The sequence below is a fragment of the Ailuropoda melanoleuca genome, chromosome 13, assembly GCF_002007445.2.
Source record: "Ailuropoda melanoleuca isolate Jingjing chromosome 13, ASM200744v2, whole genome shotgun sequence".
NCBI lineage: Eukaryota > Metazoa > Chordata > Mammalia > Carnivora > Ursidae > Ailuropoda > Ailuropoda melanoleuca.
In genome coordinates, this window is record NC_048230.1 from 26671437 (window position 1) to 26687672 (window position 16236).

The following is a 16236-nucleotide window of genomic DNA, read 5'->3' on the forward strand; positions in this document are numbered from 1 at the left end:
ACCACGATACTTGAGAAAGAAAGACATTCTAACTCTGTTGTGAATTATAAATGTCCCAAATGGTCTTCAGAATAATCTGATTACAGTACGGGATCTACCCATTCTCTCCTCAGTGCTTGTTAAGTTGGGAAGACTTGTCATTACCCTTTTTTGCAGGATTCAAACTGGCTTCAGCCCTGGCTCCTTGAGGGGTGATTTGTAACAACTCGTCGTCTCCCACACTATGGAGAAAAGACAGAAGCCTTAATGAGAAAACACTAGTTATACGTTCACAGAGTTGTCAAATAAGCAAGATCCAGCATTTCAGCTCCTCTAGGTACGGTTGCAGTAAGCTGATCAATTTGATTCACTTTTTGAAATTTGCGCTCTGCTTTAGTAACTTCTAGTCAAAATGAAATGGTCAAAGACTGAGGAAAAACAGCCACAAAAATCAGAGGAGTCGTATAGATACATTGCTTTATGGACAGGCAAAAGAGAACTAAAATTTAAATGATAGGCAAACAATAGCCCAAAGATAGTAAAGGAAAAAAAACCAACATAGCTTAAAAGTATATCTTAATGAGAAAGCAAGAGCAAAGATACTTAAACAAAGGGAGCACTGGGATAGAGTGGACACTGCCTCCGTGCTTCTCTTCTAGCTAAAAAACATTTCCTCCCAATGAGAGATGAGGAAAAAGTCATTTGCAAACAAGATCTGACTGGCAATGGTACCACCATAGTTCAGACAAGCCATCACAGATCTTAGGGTCAAGCAATAATTCCTAAGGAAAGCAATTTGAAGGTAACCAGTTGGGAGGTGGGTGGCTTGTAGATTATTGTATAATTTATGTAGACAACACTTGAGAGATAGGCGGAATTAAGGAACAGAAAAAGAATTGAAAATGAAGTCCTTTAATATTTTCAGGAGCCAAACTACCACTGTGCCTGAGGAACTAAGTTAGACACAACCATCTGCTGGAAGCAAGTCTGAGCAGAATTCTGTTATTTTATACTCTCCTGGACTCCACTCAGGTTTTCTCACCTATAAAAAGCAAACGACCTTTAAGACCTATTCCAATGTCATGATTCTAACCTAAATACCAATCCTTAATTTTTTTTTAAAGATTTTATTTATTTATTTTTTTTTAAGATTTTATTTATTTATTTGACAGAGATAGAGACAGCCAGCTAGAGAGGGAGCACAAGCAGGGGGAGTGGGAGAGGAAGAAGCAGGCTCATAGCGGAGGAGCCTGATGTGGGGCTCGATCCCATAACTCCGGGATCACGCCCTGAGCCGAAGGCAGACGCCTAACCGCTGTGCCACCCAGGCGCCCCCAATCCTTAATATTAATTAACTAAATACAAAATGCCAACTTCATAGACAAAGGCTCTCTTTAACTCACCTGCAATAACTTGCCTTATTAACTGTATCTTCAGAAGAATCAGATCCTAAAAAAATTCCCCAGATAACAAATCAATAAAAGGATTTTTATTGAAAGGATTAAACTCAATAAATGTACTTGTTGCACAACAGATACTCATTCAAGAAATATTACTGCTCACTGACTATATATAAAATCTGCAGACACAATGATACATATGGCAAGTAACAAAGAGAAGTGGTTACAAGCACAGGCTCTGATGTCAGAATTCCCATGTTTGAATCACAGCTCTGCCACTTGCTAGCTTTGTTATCTTGGCAAAATGTCTTAACCTCTGTGTGCCTTTATTTGTTCATGTGTAAAATAAGTATAATAATATTAACAACCTCAGGGGTTTGCCATACATCTTAAATAAGTTATGCAAGTGAGGTCCAACAGTGCCTGGACCGTGGTAAGTACCCCCTGATATTCGCTATTATAGTTATTTTGATTATTTTTATGACACTACACCTGTTGTCTCGGGACTTATGAGATCTTAAAGAGGGGAAAAGACCAAGGATCTTACTTTATAAAGAGGTGATCGCTACATCTTTTACACTATTTATAGAACACCATGAGCCTGGAAAAATACATTATTTTATTTTCACTTCCCAAAGTTCCCTGCCTTTGTATAAATTATGAGGCTTTTGGTATAACTGTAAGACAATAATCCAGCAACTATTATTCTAAACTTACAAAACCTGTGTCTCTTACCCAATTCAATGTAGACAGACTTATTCTGAGGCTGTATCTGCTGCTTTGTCCTCAGAGATCTCACAATTCCAAGGTCAGAGAGGTGGACACTAAGACTGGTTTCCTGCTAAGCAGTACAGTAAAGAATGATCAACTAATTGTTGGTCAGTTCTGTGTTTCTTTTCTTAGAGAGAAACTCCAGGCCATGGACGGACGAAACAGACCATCATAATTAGCTAAAATCTGATACCTGAAAAAAACACTTGGCAAACTACAAATCAAAATGAATGAGTTATGTGTGGTTTGAATATTTTTTCCTCTCTCTGTTATTTTAAACTTTTCTAAACTGAATATGTATTATCTATGTAATTTTTGAAGAAAAGCATATTTTGAAGCTAATACTTTGTGTTACAGTATAGAAAGGGATGAGATTCATTTAGTACACATTTCCAATCACATCTGATAACAGGGTTATGAATAAAAACCCAGCAATCCTAAGAACATTCAGTACAGGAAACAATATTTAAAAATCCAACATTACTTTGATGAAGCTTTCCTTCTTTTTGAGTCCTTCAACATCTACTGAAAAATGAATGCTGGTACGATGAGAACTATTATTTTTAAAATCTGCATTATTCATTCATATGCAAGTAACAACAGAACAAATCACTGCATTTTCTTTGACAATTACACCTTTTAAGTTGAAGCAATTTTCAAATGGTAAAAACTGACTTTTTTCCCAGGCAACTTTTCAAAGAAAATAAATTAGAAGATACTTCCTCATGCCTGAAGAATTGCAGTGAGATGATTATTTTAAAAACTAGCAAGCTTGAACCTTAAAACCATCAGTGACCTCATGGCTACTTTAGACAAGCCAGAATGGATAAAGCACTAAAGCAGGGGATGGACCCAGGTCTCTCTTGCCCACACTAGGTAAAAACAGGGACCTTCTCTCGGCTCTTCTAAATCTTGACCAACCACTTAATTTACTATCTTACCTTGTTTACTGCCTTTTTTTAAAGAAGTTTTTTTTTTTTTAAGATTTTATTTCTTTATTAGAGAGCAATCGAGTAGGAAGGAGAGGGAGAGACTCTGAAGCAGCCTCTGCATTCAGCAGAGCCCAACGCAGGGCTCGATCCCATGACCCCCAGATCATGACCTGAGCTGAAACCAAGAGCAGGACACTTACCGATCGAGCCACCCAGGTGACCCATGTTTACTGACTTTTTATATAAATCCATGAGCATCTAGCACCTTCGCTAATTCACAATGCTCAATAAAGAGATGTTACCAGAATAAATGAAAATGGCTTTACCAAGGTAGGGTTTTCAGGTTCACTCTGTCGAAGTCTTTTGGCACGGTTTCGATAGCCCATACTTTGGATAATAGAAACTTCCTCCTTTAGATGGTCGGGAGAGTTATTTTCTTTTGAAAAATTATAGCTGTTTACAACTATGAATTACAAAGGAAAATGTTATTGTTGTAGTTAGAAACAATACAGTAACTGTATCAAAAGAACCAAAAGAAATCCTGTGTATGCTCTCTCTGGTTTATTAAGACAATGCATTAAAGCTTACCTATCATTTTTTTAAATCTACTTTGGAAATTCTACTCCTAGGAAACACACAGACTGTCAAAGTTATTTCTAATTTTTTTAATACCGTATTTCATTGAGTCCAAGATACCAATGATGTAAGACACACCATTATTTTCTACGCCACTCAGAGAGAAAAAAACACTAAATTAACAATGGCACACCGCAGGTGGTAAATGACTCCTAATTTTGGAGATGCTAAAATGTAAAAAAATGTGCATTTCAGGACCTATAAAATGAGGTGTGAGACCAGTGGGAATGATTTAAAAAATAAATCACAGGTTGGGGCGCCTGTGTAGCGCAGTCGTTAAGCGTCTGCCTTCGGCTCAGGGCGTGATCCCGGCGTTCCGGGATTGAGTCCCACATCAGACTCCTCCACTGGGAGCCTGCTTCTTCCTTTCCCACTCCCCTGCTGTGTTCCCTCTCTCACTGGCTGTCTATCTCTGTCACATAAATAAATAAAATCTTTTTAAAAAAAAATAAAATAAAATAAATCACAGGTAAAGAGTTAAAATTAACCTAGACCAAAAGGTGTTATTGCCTATTCACAGAATAACTGTGAAAACTTCCGAGTTTTAATGGACAGCCACCCACTTGAGTGCCGGCCCCTGGGGCTATGCAACACTTACACTGCAATCCTGTGTCCAGCTCAAAAGCATGAATGATTTTCAACAGCTCTTCAACAAGTTGACTAAATCTTGTACTTTCTTGTAGGCTTCTGAAATTAAATTTTTTGAGAAACACACTCAGCAAAGGATTATCAACTTTTTAAGGACACTAAAATAAGGAAAGATGTGTAAACGAAAAACAGATGCAACAGCAAAAAAATTATATTTAGAGAACAGAGCTATTAGTGACATTACATTACAATCAAAACATCATCAACATCAGAACAAACTGTGTGGCAGGATTGGTTGTTTTCATAATTTTTTTTTTCTTTTTGCCATTCAAGCCTACCAAAAGCCTGTAACTATCTAAAATAACAGTACTCTGAATCCATAGTAGATATACATCCACTGCATAGAGATCTTACCATTCTTTTTTTTTTTTTTTTTTAAGATTTTATTTATTTATTTGACAGAGAGACAGCCAGCCAGATAGGGAACACAAGCAGGGGGAGTGGGAGAGGAAGAAGCAGGCTTCCAGTGGAGGAGCCTGATGTGGGGCTTGATCCCATAACACCGGGATCACGCCCTGAGCCGAAGGCAGACGCTTAACGACTGAGCTACCCAGGCGCCCCGAGATCTTACCATTCTCAATACCTGAACCCCAGCCACCCAACTAATTTGAGCTCTCAGGGATTTCTGTGAAATGATGATTACATTACTTCAAAAGCACAGATAGACTGGTGTAGGAAAGATGTTAGGGTTCGAAGCCAAGAATTCTTGAGACGTCTTTGGTGCAAAAAGGTGGTTTTATTAAAGCCCAGGGACAGGACCTGTAGGCAGGAAGAGCGCACTGGGGTCACGAGGAGTTGTCCGTTATATACATTCAAGTTGGGAGGGAGTTAGGGATAGCGTAAGTCTCTAAGGAATTTTGGGAGCAAGGTTTCTAGGACCTTGAGGGGGCTAGTTATTGTTAGGAAAAGGTCATTTATTAGTGTCTAATAAAACCTTAGTCATGAGACCCTTCAGATGTATACGGGTGGGTCATATGCTTGGGGGATGATTGCCAATATGTATCTTGGGGGTAGAGATAAAGGAATTTTTATATGTTAAAGTAGACTTACAAGATCCTGGAGGGTCAGGCTAAGATTGCCATTTGCCCTTAGCAAAGTGTCAACATGGAGGCAGTTGAGTCCCTAGAGGAAGGTCACTCTGCCTGTTTCAGGTACTTGTCAATAGGCTGTAAGTAGTAAGGAAGTTTAATAATTTTTCTTCTGCCTTTGTTTCCCACATCATAGATGATAATGTCCAAAGAGAGATTTCGGTTTAGGAAAGCTGCAGGACAATATAATTCATTGATTCCTTTAAATATCTGAGTGAGTACTATGTGCCAAACATTGAAAAAACAGTGCTGAGACAGAAAAAGCCAGTGCCCTAAGGGAACTTACATCCTGGTGGGAGAGACCCACAACGTATAACCACACTGTGTGTGTATAAATAATTAAGTAGAAACAAGCACAAGAAAGAAAAAGAAAAGCAGGACCTGGAGACAATGGGGGCAGAATGGTACAGTCCCACTTTAGATAAGACTGCACGCTTTTGCGCCATTCAGAAGCATTAGAAAGAGGCAATGAATTGCTCATACCTTCATAAGACAAACCCACTACAAAACTTTTAAGAAAATGACTTCAGAAATAAGTCATTTATTACTTAGGCTTATTACTACATCAGCCTAACACTCGTTTATACATTTTTCTACTGATGAATAGTTTGACAGGAACCCCAGCTCCGTTATTAAGGAATTTCTACTTTTGCCTGTTGTTGTTGTGTCCAACCTCCCCTCACTACCCAAATTAGATACCTTTTGGTTATATTGTTCTTACACAAAGGACATTGTGAAGGTCCTTTCCTCTGGTTGAGAAGTTTCAGCATACAAAATCTATAAATTATAAAGAATGAAAAGAACAATTCAAGTTACTTTTTTTCTGGTAGAGAGTATTCAAAAGGCAAATAGCCATGAAAAGATAATCTCACAACTGCCCTTAAGAGCCATTTTAAAGGTAATGGCAGGTGAATTACAACCAATGGCTTTAATTGTTTTTAGATGCTGCATAAGCAGAAACCAAACTACATAAGCAGTGATCTATGAAAAATGAACTTACATGCATATGGCTGACTGTTATGATCAAATAAAACATTAAAAAGTTAATATGGCATATTTAATGATATATTCATAATTATCTCACACTGCATAACCAGATATAAATGGTAAATAGCTTAAGTAAAATGATCATAATTAGTTTAAAAACTCAGCACGTCACTACAAAGGTATAGTAAATCAAGACAGTGTGATGTTGGGGCGCCTGGGTGGCACAGCGGTTAAGCGTCCGCCTTCGGCTCAGGGCGTGATCCCGGCGTTATGGGATCGAGGCCCCACATCAGACTCCTCCGCTATGAGCCTGCTTCTTCCTCTCCCACTCCCCCTGATTGTGTTCCCTCTCTCTCTGGCTGTCTCTATCTCTGTCGAATAAACAAATAAAATCTTAAAAAAAAAAAAAAAAGACAGTGTGGTGTTGACATAAGGACAGACATATACATTGATGAAACAGAACCGAGAGTACAGAAAAACCCATATATCTAAGGTCAATTGATTTTCAACAATGGTACCAAGACAATTAAATAGAAAAAGAATAGCCTACCAACAAATAGTGCTGGGACAATCAGTCACATGCCAAAAGAAGAAGCTAGAATCTTAATTCACACAATCCAAAAAAGTTAACTCAAAATGGATCACAGAATTAAATGTGAGAACTAAAACTATAAACCTTTTGACTTTGGGTTAAGCAATGATTTTTTTTTTAAGATTTTTTAAATTTATTTATGTGACATAGAGACAGCCAGCGAGAGAGGGAACACAGCAGGGGAGTGGGAGAGGAAGAAGCAGGCTCTCAGCGGAGGAGCCCGACGTGGGACTCGATCCCGAAACGCCGGGATCACGCCCTGAGCTTCGAAGGCAGACGCCTAACGACTGCGCCACCCAGGCGCCCCCCCCCTTTTTTTTTAAAGATTTTATTTATTTATTTGACAGAGAGACAGCCAGCGAGAGAGGGAACACAAGCAGGGGGAGCGGGAGAGGAAGAAGCAGGCTTCCAGTGGAGGAGCTTGATGTGGGGCTCGATCCCATAACGCAGGGATCACGCCCTGAGCCGAAGGCAGACACTTAACGACTGCGCTACCCAGGCGCCCCAAGCAATGATTTCTTAAATACCAAAAACAACCAAAGAAAAACTAGATACATTGGACTAAATCAAACTCAAGAACTTTTATGCCACAAATAATACCATGAAGAAAGTGAACAGCCAGGGGCACCTGGGTAGTTCAGTCGGTTAGAGTCTGCCTTCGGCTCAGGTCATGATCTCGGGATCCTGGGATGGAGCCCTATGTCGGGCTCCCTGCTCAGCAGGGAGCCTGCTTCTCCCTCCCCTTTGCCTATCCCCCTGCTTTTGCTCTGTCTCTCTCTCTCTCAAATGAATAAATAAAATCTCAAAACAAACAAAAAATACATTTATATATATATATTCTAAACTATATATATATACATTCTAAACTAAGATTGTAATGATGGTTGCACAATTGTGAATATACAAAAAAAAAAAACCCAAAAAACAAAACAAAAACCCATAACCCTGAACTGTACACTTAAAATGGGTGAATTTTATAGCATGTAAATTATATTTCAATAAAAATGTTATAAAAAATCTCAAGAGGGGCACCAGGGTGGCTCAGTTGGTTGAGCGACTGCCTTCAGTTCAGGTCATGATCCCAGGGTCCTGGGATCGAGCCCCACATCGGGCTCCCTGCTCGGTGGGGAATCTGCTTCTCCCTCTCCCTCTGCCACTCCCCCTGCTTGTGCTCTCCTACTCTTTCTCTCTGTCAAATAAATAAATAAAATGTTAAAAAAAAAAAAAAAGGCTCAAGGAAGGGAGAAAGTGTACTTATTTTCATAGTCACCATGTATGCCGTGATAGCTGGCATAACCAAGTCACTCACTAGAAGTCTAAGGAATGAAGAAGGCTCCAGCCTTCTGGGACAGGTGGGCTTTTAGAGCATCTCTGGATAGAGAACAATTTTGGTAGTTATCTCAGACAGCGAATATGGCTAAGAAGACATGAAGGACATGGGGCGCCTGGGTGGCACAGCAGTTAGGCGTCTGCCTTCGGCTCAGGGCGTGATCCCGGCGTTATGGGATCGAGCCCCACATCAGGCTCCTCTGCTATGAGCCTGCTTCTTCCTCTCCCACTCCCCCTGCTTGTGTTCCCTCTCTCGCTGGCTGTCTCTATCTCTGTTGAATAAATAAATTAAGAAAAAAAAAAAAGACATGAAGGACAAATGCAACATATTCTAGTAAGTCTGCTTCCTTAAAAAAAAAAATACTATTCCTACTGACTGGTGGCATCTATAAAGATCAATCTTCCCTTAGGAAGAAGACAAAAGACTCAGAGAAAAGACAAGTATAAAGGGAAAAAGGGAAGAGAGCAGTAGAGACAGCTGTGGGGACAATCATTATAAGCAGGGATTCACTCATACCACCAATATTTACTACGTGTCCAGTACTGTTCTAGATGCAGGGGATTTGGTGGAAAAGCAAAATAAAATCCGTGCCATCATAAAGAACAGAATATTCTGGTGAGCGAGGTGACTGGGGAAGGGAGCAGACATAAGCAGTGAAAAGAACCACGAAAGAAAAGAGGGAGTTGAAAAGGCGCAGAGAGCACTTTTTACTGACCAAGTTCTCAAACACACAGTGCCCTCCCTTTTTTTTTTTTTTTTAAAGATTTTATTTATTTATTTGACAGAGATAGAGCCAGTGAGAGAGGGAACACAAGCAGGGGGAATGGGAGAGGAAGAAGCAGGCTCACAGCAGAGGAGCCTGATGTGGGGCTCGATCCCATAACGCCGGGATCATGCCCTGAGCCAAAGGCAGACGCTTAACCGCTGTGCCACCCAGGCGCCCCCACAGTGCCCTCTCTTACTCTACACAACAACCCCGATGTATTGTCTTCATTTTACAGTACAGATGGGCCCCAGGGATGGTCAAGGAGACTAGGATCCTTCTTCACCTATACAGATGCTTCATGACCATGCCGTACACAACAACAGTTCTATAGCGTAGGGGGCAGGGGTGTCAAAAAGCTACCTGCACTGTATATGATCCCCTTTAAAGAGCCACAGACGAGGCTACCACTCCTTGAGAAGATGCAAATCCTACCCATACTCTACCATAATGGCCCTAGGAGGCATCAGTGTGTTATACTGGCAAATGATATAATTACACAATTCATAGGAGGGATAGGGAGGGAACCTCCCAAACAGAGTGCTGCAGCATACAGCAGCTAAGCCAGAGTGACAAGCTACATTAGAGTGCTGTAGCCCATACAAGAATCACACAAATAATGCAGGGGAACTAGGTACGTAGAAATCAAGTATATAGGTCAAGTAGAACCAGACATAGGTTCCAATCTTTCCTTATGCTACAAAAAGAACAGATGCCTCAAGGTTGTTAACTAAACTCAAAAAAAGAAAATGAACTTGTACATGACTTGAAAAGAATAAGCTAAGGAAAGTACTGACAGACCAATGGAACATAGGTATATATTTCAAGGCTGAGAAGAATTTGTTAAATTCCGTTTTAGAGCTCTGGGGAATCCATGTGATGCACCAACTAAATGAGAACACACATACATAAGTTCTACATGAGGTTCTCAGTAAAAATGTCTGAGTCTTTTTTTTTTTTAAGATTGTATTTTTTGGTAAGATTTTATTTATTTATTTGTCAGAGAGAGAGAGCGTGCACACGTGAGTGCACAAGCAGGGGGAGTGGCAGGCAAAGGGAGAAGCAGACTCCCCACTGAGCAAGGAGCCCAATGTGGGACTTGATCCCAGGACCCTGGGATCATGACCTGAGCTGAAGGCAGATGCTTAACTGACTGAGCCACCCAGGCATCCCTAAGATTGTATTTTTTAGTAATCTCCACACCCAATGTGGGGCTCAAACTCACAACCCTGAAACCAAGAATCACATGCCAGCCAGGCACCCCAAGTTTTCAGCCTCTTCACTTTCTAAAGCCCAATGCTTAAGGAAAGACAATATATTTTTTAGGCAATGTAGCATGTTTTCTAAAGAGTGGTGTCAGATTTTTAAAGCTGATAAGAAACAGTAAAATCACAGTGACACAAACTAATTTGGGGGGACTTTCAGAGTGCTCATTTCTGGGCACGTCTACATCCTGAGCAGATTAACAATGTTATGGAAACTCATTTAATTTTGAGCTGTTGGTCCAAATCTATCCCGGCAGGAAGCAATAAATTAAAAGTTCTAAGTCTGGGCAAAATAAAGGCAGGATGACTTCTGGCTTCCTACAATTACATTGGGTGCCCTGGATTCCTGCCAACAGATCGTGAACCAATGCAGCCCCTCTTTAAAAGGAAATAAAGACCCTGAGAGCTCCATAGCTTAGCACCTCAGCATCCATTCATGTTGGTGGTCCCAACAAACCTTGTCAGTTTTGATAATAGGGCTCTGTCTTCTTGATCAAACCTCTTGTTTGTGTTTAGTCCTAATGATCAAGAATCTATCTTGAGCTCTTCATCTGGAAGATTGTGCCTAGGTTCCTCGCCCAGTACCCAAGTCCCATGGGTTAAGGTTCTTGTCTCTTAGGGACAGGAATCTTAACCCTAACCCTCAGCTTCCTATGGTTGGATCCCTGTCACGTCTCTTCCCTTATCACCACCACCCTACACTTGTGTTCATTTTTGCCTCTAGACTCCTGAGAGACTATGTTCAATCTATTTGTTAGAGTATCCATGTCTTGCCTATTTCTACATCTCTGATGTATCAACCCATTGCTAAATTCCAGAATTCCCTGATATCATGATCCAATATATCTGGCCAACAAACCTCTCTGACACTAACTCACCACTTACCTGGAATGTGGAGATCAAGACCAGAGCTGAAGTCAGACACTCAACCGACTGAGCCACCCAAGCATCCCCCGACACAACTCCTATACATGGATGCAAAGTTAGTTTCTTTTCCCTGGATGGTCTACTTTCTTCTCTTCATACCTTTGCCTGTAATTTCCTTCTTCCACAAGCTCTCAAACTAAGGAATGTTCACAATGCAATCTCTTCACTCTCTATAATATTATATATTCATTACTCAAGGTGACAGGAAAGCATACAGTACATTTCAGAAAGATTCTCATGAAGAAACAATGAAAGTCCCAGCATTTAAAAGGTTAATTTTCATCTACCTATAACTTTTTAAATATTGGGCCTTTGTTTATTTTTTAAAGATTTTATTTATTTATTTGAATGAGAGAGAGCAGAGCCGGAGAGAGAGCATGAGCAGGGGGAGGGGCAGAGGGAGAAGCAGACTCCCCAGTGAGCGGGGAGCCGGACACAGGGCTCCATCCCAGGACCCCAGGATCATGATCTGAGCCAAAGGAAGACACTTAACTGACTGAGCCACCCAGGTGTCCAATACTGGGACCTTTAAATTTTGTTTAATAAAGTATCAATCTCAAAAAACCAGTTCTATACTACAAAAGTTTGAGAAGCTTCCCTCCAGGGGACACAAAACTAAAAATTCTAAAACAGAGGGATAAAGCCGTGCTGCCTTGGCACCTGACAGGGAGAAGGGCCTCAGGAATCAGAAGGAAACTCATGGGAGCAGATCTAGGACAGTGGGGTGCCACGGAAAAGGGGTGAGAGGCAGTGGGAATGGGCTCTGGATCCTTATTGGGACAGATGAATGGGAAGAATAAGGTAGAATTCAGAGGAAGGAAAGGGCCAGCTAGCGGGTAGACTTGGGTTCAGGTATCCCTCCAGAGGGAATGGGTTTCTTTCAGCTTCAGCCAGCCCTCATTATCCTTATCACAGAAGGATTTTAGGTTATGGAAACATACTAAGAATCTGATGACAATTATGGGCTGTCTTTCCCAGGAAATTGCACATGCCTATAGCTTTTAAGCCAATTAAATTTAAAACTGAATGGCATGAAAACCATTCACAAATCCCAAATGAAGAACTCCTGAATTAAAAAATTCCTTAAAAAAAAAAAAACAACTCCTGAGGGGGCACCTGGCTGGTTCAGTTAAGAGAGCATGTGACTCTTGATCTCAGGATTGTAAGTTTGAGCCCCACGTTGGGTACAGAGATGGAGGGAAGGGAGAGGCAGGGGCTGGGGGTAGAAGGGAAACATGCTCTGCATCTCATAACCTTTTGTGCTAGTAAACTTATGACCACAGACATGGCTTTCACTTCCGATTAAAAAGGAAAAATATCTGGGGGCGCCTGGGTGGCCAGTCATTAAGCGTCTGCCTTCGGCTCAGGGCGTGATCCTGGCGTTCTGGGATTGAGCCCCACGTCAGGCTCCTCAGCTGGGAGCCTGCTTCTTCCTCTCCCACTCCCCTTGTTTGTGTTCCCTCTCTCGCTGGCTGTCTCTATCTCTGTCGAATAAATAAAATCTTTAAAAAAAAAAAAGGAAAAATATCTAAAAACAAATTAGTTGGCATTCAGGGCAAGTCTCAATCACAGCTTTACAACAGGGAGGAGAGGTCCCCCTTGTTCCACCAAAACACCAACCAAATGTGTTCCCAAATTCTTTCATAAAGAAACATTTTCAAACGGCAAGATCGTTAAAAATGTAAAAATAACTTGAATCATTGGTATGAATGAATTTCAGCCTAAATATAAACTGATATCAGATCCTTTCCTATCTTCACAAGGATTACGAAGGAGGCAAACACTGGACCTTAGAAGGAGAAAGCAGAGGGACTAACAGAAATAACAGAAAGGAGAAACAGGGAAATTGCTTATTGCACAATCGCCTGCAATCTGCTTTCACCCATGGGCACAAAAACAAACAGCTGTTCAAAATGATCTCATATCCCACTGGATAAATATGCCAATGTTTTCCCAGGAACTATGGTTACAGCCAACTTCCAAAGGCTGTCTAAGTACTCGGAGGCAGAATGAAACAGAGTTCACTTAACTGAAGTAGCTCAAGCTTCTGTAAAGTTAGGTATTTCCTGTGTTGTGAAGAATAAGCACAAAAGCTAAATAACAGAGCCACATGAAACATTCAAACTTACTTGCAAAATATGTGATCACACTTCGTGGAAACAGGCTCTTTGATCAACTCCAGACTAGAAGGATAGGAGAAAAAAAGGAAATGAGGCTCAATAATTCATTTCAATATGAATAAATTCTTGGTTAAGAAGTGCAACTTTAGGGGCGCCTGGGTGGCTCAGTCGTTAAGCGTCTGCCTTCGGCTCAGGGCGTGATCCTGGCGTTCTGGGATCGAGCCCCACATCAGGCTCTTCTGCTATGAGCCTGCTTCTTCCTCTCCCACTCCCCCTGCTTGTGTTCCCTTTCTCGCTGGCTGTCTCTCTCTGTCAAACAAATAAATAAAATCTTAAAAAAAAAAAAAGTCCAACTTTAAGCTGCTATAACTGAGTCAAGGTAAGGCTTTAAGTTCATTTAATAAATACCTGCTGTGCTAGGCGCCAAAAATACAGCAGAGAATATGATCCTTACCTTCCTGAGCTTTCAGCTATCAAAACAGAACATATTATTCTTTTCAATACTCTATTATCTTTAGCATTTAAAAGATTGGCTGACATTATTCCATTATTCACTAGTTTTCACTGATAAATTTTTCAAGCTAAATTTGGGGGGACATCCTATATCTTAACTACACTTTAAGCTCCATGAAGACAACAAACTTCTTGTATTTCTTTTGGATCCCCTCATAGCGCTGTTTTTTTTTTGTTTTGTTTTTTGTTTTTTTTTTTGCGTGTGACTGCCTTTTTATTTTAAATTTCTTTCTTTCCTTTTTTTTTTTTTTTTAACATAATCACTACACCCAGTGTGGGGATTGAACTCACCACCCCGAGATGAAGAGTCACATGCTCTATGGACTGAGCCAGCCAGGCACCCCTTAAATTTCTTAATATGGAAAATGTCAAGCATTTACACAAATAAAATAGTAAAATGAACTCCATGTACCATCACTCAGTTATAATGCTCAAAGCCAGTCTTATTACATCCATACAAACACCCACCCAAAGTCCAGATTATTCTAAAATAAACCCCAGGAGTCATTCATTTCATCTATAAATATTTCAGAACATACTTTTAAAAGACAAAGATCTTTTTATGGCGACCATGAAACCATTATTACTCTCAAAAATTGATTTTCTTTAGGGTGCCTGGGTGGCACAGTTGGTTAGGTGTCTGATTCTTGGTCTCACCTCAGGCCTGATCTCAGGGTCGTGAGATTAAGCCCCGCATCAGGCTCTGTGCTCAGCATGGAGTCTGCTTAAAACTCTCCCTCTATCCTTCCCTTCCACGTTCTCTCTCTCTCTCAAATAAATGAATCTTTAAGAAATAATAATTCCTTTATAGCATCGGATATACAATATTCTAGTTTCCCTCACTGTCTCTTAAAATGTAATAATTAAATCTGTTTAGATCAGGATTCAAACAAGATCCATGCATTGCATTTGGTTGATATGTCTCAGGTGTCTTTTAATCTACAGATTTCACCTCTTTTCCCCCTTGTCATTTATTTTAATAAGTAGGTCATTTGATCTGTACCATTTTTTAAAAAAGATTTTATTTATTTATTTGAGAGAGAGAGGGAGAGCACGAGCAGAGGGAGGGGCAGAGGGAGAGGGAGAAGCAGGCTCCCCATTAAGCAAGGAACCCAATGTGGGGCTCAATCCCAGGACACCAGGATCATGACCTGAGCTGAAGGCAGAAGCTTCAACAACTGAGGCACCCAGGCACCCCCAATCTGTACCACTTCCCACATTCTGGATTTTACTGATTGTAACTCTATAATGTGGTTTAACATGTTCCTCTAGCCTCTAGTTCCTATAAACTAGACCTACAGGCTCGATCAAATTCAGATTCAATTTTTTGGCAAGAACACTTTACAGGTGGTACTGTGTGCTAGGACTTTTCTGATGTCAAGGAGGTTCATGATGCTGGGCTCATGATTACTTTGTAAAAAAAACAATGTAATAAGTTCTCACCAACGAAAATTTAGAAAATAAATAAATAAATTTAGAAAACTATTAAAATCTTGAGAAAAGAAAATTCATCACCCAAATTCCCATCCCTGCCGGTCCATTCACAAAATCTTAGTATCTTCCTGAGATTATTTCATTTACTAACAGAACAAGGAATTATTGGGCAGCTCCTATAGGCAAGAACTGTTCCTGGAGACAGAGCTAGAGCTCTGCCACTAGACATCCTAGAACTAGACATCCTAGAACTGTTCCTGGAGACAGAGCTAGAGCAGGACTAAGCCTGTGCCCAGAGAACTTTCATTCTCGTTGCGGTAAGACAGTTAACTGAGTCTTAAACAAGAACATTTGGGAATAAGGGCTAAAAATAAAAATAAAGCCTGCTAACAGGGATGGGGAGTGCTGGGGTGGGGGTGTTTGTATACAGAGCGGCCAAGAAAGGCCTCACTGAGGTGACAGTGGCAGACAGTTGCATAACGTGAGGAAACAGGCTGTACAACAATTGAGGGAAGAACATTCCAGCAGAGGGAGCAGAGAAGGCAAACTCTAAGTGGGCCCCTGCCTGGTGTTTCCGAAGGTCAGGACACAGGCCATGGGGAAGCGCTAGTAGAAGAGGTCAGAGAGGCAGCTGGGAGCCTGAGGAGGTAGGAACCTATAGGTGATTTTAAGTTGTTATCTTTTATTCTGGACGAGAGCTTCAGCAACTGATTTTTAGTACAGGTCAGCCAGGACATCAAACAACAGGCCACCTGTGTGTGACAGGAATGTGGGTCTTTTCATGACGTGTTTCACTTTTTAGAAAAGGATCCCAAGAAAAGCTGAGGGACAATAGCCTCGTTGTGAAAGGT

General features: G+C 40.7%; 1 protein-coding gene across 12 annotated transcripts in view; it reads right to left on the minus strand.

The window, feature by feature from the left end:
- BRCA1 (BRCA1 DNA repair associated) overlaps nt 1-16236 on the minus strand; it is a 62438-nt gene that overhangs the window by 37995 nt on the left and 8207 nt on the right. For 9 of the 12 annotated variants that reach the window (XM_034641123.1, XM_034641122.1, XM_034641124.1 and 6 more), the window contains exons 3-9: nt 13448-13501; nt 6154-6231; nt 4317-4405; nt 3409-3545; nt 2115-2220; nt 1383-1428; nt 145-221 (exon numbers count right to left, since the gene is read on the minus strand). In XM_034641123.1, the coding sequence (XP_034497014.1) occupies nt 145-221; nt 1383-1428; nt 2115-2220; nt 3409-3545; nt 4317-4405; nt 6154-6231; nt 13448-13501 (587 nt within the window). The remainder of the gene's footprint in view (nt 1-144; nt 222-1382; nt 1429-2114; nt 2221-3408; nt 3546-4316; nt 4406-6153; nt 6232-13447; nt 13502-16236) is intronic. The other 3 variants (XM_034641127.1, XM_034641126.1, XM_019792849.2) reach the window with 2 other exon arrangements.